This window comes from Anabrus simplex, chromosome 1 (genome assembly GCF_040414725.1).
Source record: "Anabrus simplex isolate iqAnaSimp1 chromosome 1, ASM4041472v1, whole genome shotgun sequence".
Classification (NCBI taxonomy): domain Eukaryota; kingdom Metazoa; phylum Arthropoda; class Insecta; order Orthoptera; family Tettigoniidae; genus Anabrus; species Anabrus simplex.
This window is the reverse complement of record NC_090265.1, coordinates 1,675,593,447-1,675,602,838: the sequence shown is the minus strand read 5'-3', so window position 1 is coordinate 1,675,602,838 and position 9,392 is coordinate 1,675,593,447. Positions and strand designations below refer to the sequence as shown.

The 9,392-nt window shown below is 36.7% G+C and overlaps 1 protein-coding gene across 1 annotated transcript in view; it reads right to left on the bottom strand.

Annotated features, from left to right (window-relative positions):
* Positions 1 to 2,304: 2,304 nt before the first annotated feature.
* Positions 2,305 to 9,392, bottom strand: part of LOC136881757 (progestin and adipoQ receptor family member 4) — a 138,100-nt gene continuing 131,012 nt past the window's right edge. Inside the window, exon 5 of the mRNA XM_067154191.2 lies at positions 2,305 to 3,362. Within this exon, the coding sequence (XP_067010292.1) occupies positions 3,129 to 3,362 (234 nt within the window). The 3' untranslated portion in view covers positions 2,305 to 3,128. The remainder of the gene's footprint in view (positions 3,363 to 9,392) is intronic.

The following is a 9,392-nucleotide window of genomic DNA, read 5'->3' as shown; positions in this document are numbered from 1 at the left end:
CACTCTCGGCGACCGGAAGCTCACTAAATCAGATTAGCTCGTTCAGATGGTCAACATTGTGTACACCACAAGTTCGAAGATTTTGTTTCAAAATGTTGGTTCCATTCATAGATGCTGAAAAGTTAATTTTAAAAAATACAAAATCATCCTTGTCTGTGGGATTTAAGAATGACAGACTATTCAAATAAAATTAAAAGCTTCAAATGTGGAATGAAGTTTCCCATGAAGTGATTCCAAATTTTGCCGAAATGGACGACTCCGAAGAGAGAAAAGTTGATAACTACAGTAATATGCTGTACGTGTTATATGTTAACTATTTATTCAATATTACAATAACATAGATCATTGAAAAAATAATTAATCAAGGTTTTTAGCAGTCTTTTTTTCAAAAGAATTGCTTTCAATTAAATTACATAATAACATTTTCTTATTCCTGAGAACTACCAGTGTTTTATTTACAGAAGTTAGGTATAGTTACCAAGGCCATACTGGTAGCTCACTAAATCAGTCGTTCAGACGGTCAACATTGTGTGTGTCACAATTTTGAAGTTTTTGTCTCAAAATATCTGTGGAATACATTTTCTCATGTTGGTGTCCTGATGCTGTAAACTTGCTTCAAGGATTGACAACAATTCATCAAACAAATTCCCACTCATACAAATGTAATTAAAAAACATTTTTGGTTCACTGGTACCTTCATCTAGAAGAACGATAAGCTCCTCGTTCTAGGTGATATGAATTCAGTGGATGGACCCAATGAACCTTAGTACTCTTCTTTCACCTCAAACTTCTTTTCGTAAGAATATAAATCATAAGGATAACGTTCGCGTCCATGGTCCAGATTCAAACCGAGACGCAAAATATGTGGTGGGGACTAGAAGTTGACGGAAGTGGACAGCAAGGATGAACAGAGTCTCTGAGAAGTGGAGTGGAGTGACGTGGTTGGCGTGGTGTGGAAAGTAAGTGGACCCACGTGAAAGGAGCCTAAGGTTCCAGAGATGGACTAGCCAGTATAGAACTATGACCATAATCCTATCGAACATCTCTGGGATGAACTAGAACTTCACTCCAGATCCCAATGAACCACCATCTGTACAGAGGTGTACAATTATTATGGTAAAGACAAAACTATGGTTTATTTTAGTTGAAAGCTACAAAATGTGTCAAGATTTATTTGCAATTATTTTGTATGCATGCCTTTGACCTTCAGGAGTATTTTCACTTCATCTAGCATATCCTCCACTGTCCTTAGATGATTTAATCCTGATACCATGTTTTCATGAGTGTCTCAATCAACTGTACCTTAGTGGTAATGGTTTCGTTCTTAATTTTCTTTTTCACTATAGCCCACAGATTTTTCAACAGATTCATGTCAGTGCTGTTACCAAGCCCACCAAGCATTTTAACATTCTTTTTCTTTTCATACATAAAAGATGTCACTTCCTTTGCCTTATGGCATGGTGCATGAAAATCCACTCATTTGAGCTGTACCACTCCTTCATTTGAGGGAGTAATCTTTGATCCAGAGCTTTTAGATTCTAGTCTTGCCTCATTTGTAGCTTCCACAAAGTACAACCAGTTTCATGCCATTTAATGTGCTCCATGCCATGGTGGAAGTGGGATGCTTTATCGTATTTTGGATATATTCTTGGTTTTTCCTCCAGCGGACATAGGGGTGGATTTTTCAGTAACGCAAAAGATAGATTCATCAGTGAAGCACATCTGAGCTAAAAGTGGAGTATTTAGCCCTAAAATTACACTGTAATATGTGATAATTAATTATATTTTTTAATAAAAGAAGAGGAAGTACTGCATTGGCAAACTTTTGAGACCTTATAGTCACAGAAATTACTCAAGAAGATAAACAGTTGCAAAACACAATCAGTATTGCCGCTGTTTGTGTCCAATATTATCATAATACATTTACTGCATAGCATCCCAGAAATCATATCATGAGTCATGACTAAGTTTTCAACAAACAGATTATGCTTAAAGCTTACTGGTGAGAAGAAACTGGGGAATTCAGTATTTTACCCTAATAATTTTTTGCTATTTGCTTTACGTCGCACCGACACAGATAGGTCTTATGGCGACGGTAGGATAGGAAAGGCCAAGGAATGGGAAGAAAGCGGCCGTGGCCTTAATTAAGGTACAGCCCCAGCATTTGCCTGGTGTGAAAATGGGAAACCACGGAAAACCATCTTCAGGACTGCCGACTGTGGGATTCGAACCCACAATCTCCCGATTACTGGATACTGGCCTCATTTAAGCGACTACAGCTATCGAGCTCGGTACCCTAATAATTTGCACACCTCTATACTTACTACAGTGCTGCAGTAAGAGTGGTCTGTCATTCTCCACTGTGTATTAATGTCCATTACTGGGCAGTATATCATCATTGTGCCTGCGAAAACTGCTATGTGACGATGTTGGAAAAATGCTGACCTGCATCACAGATCTCCTTGAAGTCCATCACACAATATTGAACCTCAAAAGACAGATCCTTACCATGCAAAGTTATAAGCTTAAATATTTTCAAATATAATTTTTTTCAAGCACAACAACAATATTTAAGGAGCTCTTAGAGTAAAGTTTTGAATAGGTTTCTGGATACTTTCGAACAGATGGTGTATATTAAGTTATCAATTTAAGGGCTATAGGTCCGTAACACTTTGCCAGAGGTAAAACAAGAACTGCCTTTCAAAGCAGAATTTTGTTTAAAATATGTGTTTATACCTTATTCTGAAAATAGTGGCAATTTTATCTACATAACTCACTTCTGTGTATTATCCACTAAAGGTACATCTTATTGAGATGTTGTTTGACATTACAAGACTTCAGTTACCACCTATTGCTTATTAGAATATAATGGGGGATAATGTATTTTATTGCAGCATCTGTGATGAGGAAGGAATTTTTGTTAAACAATATGTAAACAGGAATTCCTTTCTGCACGCATATGCTAATCACCCAACCACACCAAATCTTGGTGGGTGAAGTACACGGCCTTCATGTGTAAGCTGAGGTATAGATCCTCTGTTCCAGATGTAGACAACTGGTAAAAGATTTTTTTTTAATCTGAGAAGTTTAAAGAAGAGTAGAAAGGAAATGATGGTTAAAGTGACCAGTCAGAGCTCCGTCTTAGAGCTGACGTCCAGTTGTTTCTGATGCTCTGCTTTACAGTCCACATTGGCCATCCACACCAAATCAAGGACTGTAGCATGGTGCATGGAGTACACGGCCATCACAACTAACACATGCATTATGTTGTGAGAGTTGAGATATAAATCCACTGTTCCAGGAAACCATTTTTCTGGAATATGCATTGCACCAATAGCTCCTCCAACTGCAGAAACAAAATCCTGAAAATAAAGAGCAATGTTAATTCAAGAATTAGTACACTGTAAGAACAATATGAACTAAGAAATTTATTAAATATAATCATTTATAAAAAGGAATATGGCTAGGTACAAATGGAAGTATCTTTTAACTAAAGGAAGCTACATATGATTACAATACATGGCAGATATAAGATTTGCATGTTCGTTTCTCAAGATCAATACTCAATAAGAAATATGTTTTACAGACAAGGATAATATGTATATATTGAGACATATCATACATGCCCCGTAAATATTTATTTGAATATTGAGCAACATTGTGGGTTTGTTATATTGGAAAGCTTTGTATGAGAGGCAGTTAGCCAACGGATTCATTCTGAACCGCGCGGAGATAGAGAACAGTCAGTAGCAAGCCTTGAAATCTTGAGTATTTTGAAAGTTTGAAGAAGTCTGCAGGGTGTGTCGCAGTATCGCCTGATGTGCGGCGCATTCAAAGTAGACCAATCGTGAGTCAGAAGGCGTAGTTTATGGTGACAGTGAACCCCAGAACAAATTTTTCTGTACTACCAATTTCATCCATCGCAGTGCTGAACCTAATATTATCTTACGGTCTGTTATTAAACCTATGCTCCACAGTTTTGACATGACTACTGAGTTGTGGTTGAATTTACAGAGACATATATGTTTATATTTCGGCTACTTTCAATTGATGTACTGAATTGCTATTTTCCAGCGGTCACGCACTTTGTCTTCAGACAGCGGTTGAGCCCTCAAGCTATGGTCCCATGGGGAACCCCCTCTTTTGAATAAGGCGAGTGAAACTATAAAGCCATGAGCAGGAAGGGAAGCTCTCTCATTCATTTCTAAGTCGTGTGGCAGTGTTCACGCCAGTCATGACTGCCGTGTTCTTTGTTTGTAGTAGATTCCAACAAGTGACACTATAACTACTTGAACTATGAGAACTGAAAGCAATGAACAGCGAGTCTATTTTTGAGAACTGTGTAAATATGCGCTATCCTGGTGTGAATTAAGTCAGATAAATTCAGGAGTGAACAGTCTGTTACTGTGGCGGTTACTTCTGCCCTTGTGACAAAGGACAGTATTGCCAAGTGCGAGAGGCACAGTTTATAAATGACCTCGTCGAAGACAAAGTAGTTATTATTTATATTATTTATAAGTAACTTAACAATTTTCATGAAATCTTGTATCTCAAGTTCACTTAGCTGACTAGGACTGTAGGACATACATTTGACATCGTCAACATGTTTCCGAGTATTAGAACCATTAAACTGCTTTCTATTATTTTCAATAATCTAAGGTCCTACAGTCAGCTAAGCGAACTTGAGATACAAGATTTCATGAAAATTGTTAAGTTACTTATAAATAATAACTACTTCATCTTTGGCATGGTCATTTATAAACAGGATGGGTTGGCAATCTGGTCTCCGGCCTCGGGAATCTTGGCGGAGATCTATTTGGATTCTTTGGAAACCTGCATGATGGAGAACGACAGGGAATTTGACAACATTCTGTTTTGGTCTAGATATGTGGATGGCACATTAGTAATTTTAGACAAACGTGTTAGGGATGCAACGGCTACTCTAGATGTACTTAATAACATTGACCCACAAATAAAATTTACTTTGGAATCAGAAAGTAATAAATCAATAAGTCAACAGATCGATTCCTCTTTTGCTTACAGTATTTTTAGAAAGCCTACACAAATGGCAGTTACTATTAAACAAGACTCAGAGCACCTACAGAATCAAAAAAACTCTACATACAATAGTTTAGTAGAAAGGGCTTTTAGGATCCCCATGACAAACGCTAATTTGAATAAAGAACTTAACATAATCCGTTCAATGGCTAAGGCTAATGGTTTTAGTTCATGCTTTATTGAACGTATCATCAACAAGTTTAGGTACCGTTTACAAACCACTTTGCTCAAAGACAAACCTAATCAAAAGCAATATTTACTTATAATAAGGATATATATAAGTTTACTAATATTTTCAAGAAGCATAATGTCAGGGTTTCGTTTCATACCGATAATAATAATAATAATAATACAGTTGTATTGCATAATTCAGCCTCAGTCAATAGATCGAACCCATATTCCAAATCGGGTGTGTATAGATTTAAATGTAACGACTGTGGGTGCATATATCGAGGTCAAACAGGACGAAACTTTAAAATTAGATATACAGAACATACTAATGCCATAAAATATAACAGGTTTTCTGCTGTAGGCCAGCATATGCATGATCTAAAGCATAAATTCACATCTATAGAACAGGACATTGAGGTCTTGGAGAACTTAGGAAAAGGAAGTTTGCTGGATGTTACAAAGTGTTGCAATATACACCAGAAACAGTATTTTAATCCAAACCTTAAATTAAATGAGATTTCTGAAAAATCAAATATTCTATTTGATTTCCTTATTGCATTTTTTAAAAACGTACATGTCCCGGTCAATAGTTTGGTATTTCATATTAGCTTTGCTAGTTGCTTCTTAAGACCACGCCCTTCAGAGCTCCAGCAAATTGCCGTTCCTCAGTTGCTCCTCCCACTTTCCCCTACTTCCTCTCTTCAATCCCAACCAACCTTGGACACTTGATTTTTATCACAACACTGCTTGCTGTGCTTTATTTCACTTCGCATGGACAGCGACCTTTTGAGGTGAGTCACATAAAAACAATTACGTTATAAGACGTAATTTTATATCTTGCCTCTTCGGTGAAGTGATAGTTTATTACATTCTTATTATTAAAGGTCTGCATTGAACTGGGAACGTTGTTCTTGATAACATCTCAAAGGACTTATTGCTCGTTTCCACCACATTAGGATTGCTCCATTAAAGGGACACTGTAGTTTTTATTGAATTTTCTACTACGATACTACGTCAAGTTTTAAGAAGTGCGATAAATTAAGCACATAGTGCTTCAAGACTATTCTATTTTAATTTGTTGTTCTTTTAAATCCACTTTATATCATAAGTGAGAAAACCGGTTTGCATATGTTTTCATGGCATAAGACTCGCAAGTCTTGGACTTATAAAAAGTATGAAATTAGAGACACTATATTTTTAACACAGTTTCATGTTGTTAATATGGTTTTAAATTGTGATCAATTCGACATTGATAAACTTATATGATTGTCAATTTTTCTACAAACTTCTATCAGCTGATGATGACGCAGAGGGGCGTCGAAACTAGTACTGATTGAAATATATGTTGCAATTAAATCTATGCAACAATTTTATGTATTGAATAAGGTGGACCCAAATTATAATAAAAGTTGTAATCTTGGTTCAATATGGACAAATAATGAAGTTTATTAATTTAACTGTAGCATCATACGCTACATAAATAATAATACCATTGATATTTACTTCTTAGGAAGTTAGTTTTAGTCTTAACGCCCAAATTTTTAACGGACGTACCATGAAGCTCACAGACTTAGCCTGGCATATTTTTATTTGGATGGGAATGGTTCAATATATACCGTAATTCAATGAGCCATTTTTGAGAATGAATGTTGTGAGAAAAAGGCTGAACAGGCTATTTTAAAGCATACAAACTGAAGATCCCAGAAAAATAGTAGTCTTTATAAGATTGCTGATTATACTGTATAATTTGCTTCAGTTCTTTCCAAGATCTTCCGTTAATAATAATAATGATTGTATGGCCTCAGCTACCATAAACCAAACCAAACCCCATGGCGCAACAGCCCCGAAGGACCGTGGCCTACCAAGCGACCGCTGCTCAGCCCGAAGGCTTATAGATTACGAGGTGTCGTGCGGTCAGCACGACGGATCCTCTCGGCCGTTATTCTTGGCTTTCTAGAGCGGGGCCACTATCTCACAGTAAGGTAGCTCCTCAATTATAATCACGTAGGCTGAGTGGACCTCGAACCAGCCCTCAGATGCAGGTAAAAATCTCTGACCTGGCCGGGAATCGAACCCGGGGCCGGTAAGAGGCAGGCGCGCTACCCCTACACCGCAGGGCCAGCTCTCAGCAACCCTATTCAGGCATTAATTTGATGCCATCTAGGCTGCCTGAGGTCAAATTTCAAATGGTTTTGTTTTACATACCTATTTGCTGCCACTGAGACAAACATGCATCACCATACTGAATTGTCATTCATCAATGAATTTCAATGGGTTTCACATTTTAATTATTCAAAAACTTGAGCAGATGACCTAGTTGTTAGGCCCATTTTAAGAAACAAGCAAGCTACTCAAAAACTGAATACCAGATCACTGTTCTTCCTATGTACGTGCCTGAAGGTGGGTGATCATTGTCACACTGGTATTTTAATTGTGTTTGCTCTCTGCATGGTACAGTCACATATAGGATATTCCTTAAAACCATTGTAACAGTATTGTCCATGAACAGAACCATGGTGCGACATTTCAAATGTTTCTTACACTTTTAAGATTTGTCATTTGACTTGCCTACTTCAGTGGCTCTATCTTCGTGATGTGTCATCTACCATCTGTATTTGAACATCTATCTGATTCAAAGGACTAATCTGGTACAAAAGATCATAATCTATATATATAAAATAACTTGTCCTGACTGACTGACTGACTGACTGACTGACTGACTGACTGACTGACTGACTGACTGACTGACTGACTGATTCATCATCGCCGAGCCAAAACTACTGGACATAAAGAAATGAAATTTTGGGGATATATTCATATTAAGATGTAGGTGCTCGCTAAGAGAGGATTTTTGGATATTCCTTCGCTAAGGGGGTGAAAAGGGGGGTGAAATTTTAAAATTAGTGTATCTATATCTCAAAACTTTAAAAGTTTACAGATGTAAAAATTGGTATTTAGAATCTTCTTTAAAAATAAGGAAATACGTATTTTTTTGTTTTCAGAAAATCCCAATAGGTGGGGTGAAAAAGGGTGAAAAACGGGTTGAATGCCTTTAATCAGGATACTGGTACTTATATCTCAGAAACTGAAGGTATTACTGACCTGAAAATTGGTACTTTTGATCTCTTTTAAAAATAAAGAAACACGTTGTTTTTTTTTTTGGAAAATCCAATTAATGGGAGGGTGAAAAGGGGGTGAATTTTTAAAATGAGTGAATCTATATCTCCAAACTTTTAAAGTTTGCAGATGTAAAAATTGATATTTAGAATCTTCATTAAAAATAAAGAAACACGTATTTTTTGTTTTCGAAAAATCGCAATAGGAGGAGTGAACAGGGGTGAAAAAGGGGTTGAATGCCTTTCATGAGTCTACTTATATTTCAGAACCTGAAGATATTACAGACCTGAAAATTGGTGTTTGGGATCTCCTTTAAAAATAAAGAAGCACGTATTTTTTGGTTTTTGGAAAATCCAATTAATGGGGGGGGGGGGGTGAAAATGGGGTGATTTTTTAAAATGAGTGTATCTACATCTCAAAACTTTTAAAGTTTATAGAAGAAAAATTGCTATTTAGAATCTCCTTTAAAAATAAAGAAACACGTATTCTTTTGTTTTCGGAAAATCCCAATAGGAAGGGTGTAAAAGGGTGAATAATGGGTTGAATGCCTTTAATGAGGCTATTTATATTTCAGAACCTGAAGATATTACAGACCTGAAAATTGGTATTTTGGATCTACTTTAAAAGTAAAGAAACACGTATTTCTTCGTTTTTGGAAAATCCAAATATTGGGGGGTAAAAAGGGGGGATGAATTTTTAAAATGAGTGTGTCTACATCTTAAAACTTTAAAATTTACAAATGTAAAAATTGGTAGTTAGAATCTCCTCTAAAAATAAAGGAACACGTTTTTTTTTTTTTTTTTGTTTCCTGTAAATCCCAATAGGAGGGGTGTCAAAGGGTGAAAAATGGGTTGAATGCCTTTAATGAGGATACATATATCTCAGAAACGAAATGAAATGAAGTGTCGTATGGCTTTTAGTGCCGGGATATCCCAGGACGGGTTCTGCTCGCCAGGTGCAGGTCTTTCTATTTGACGCCCGTAGGCGACCTACGCGTCGTGATGAGGATGAAGTGATGATGAAGACAACTCATACACCCAGCCCCT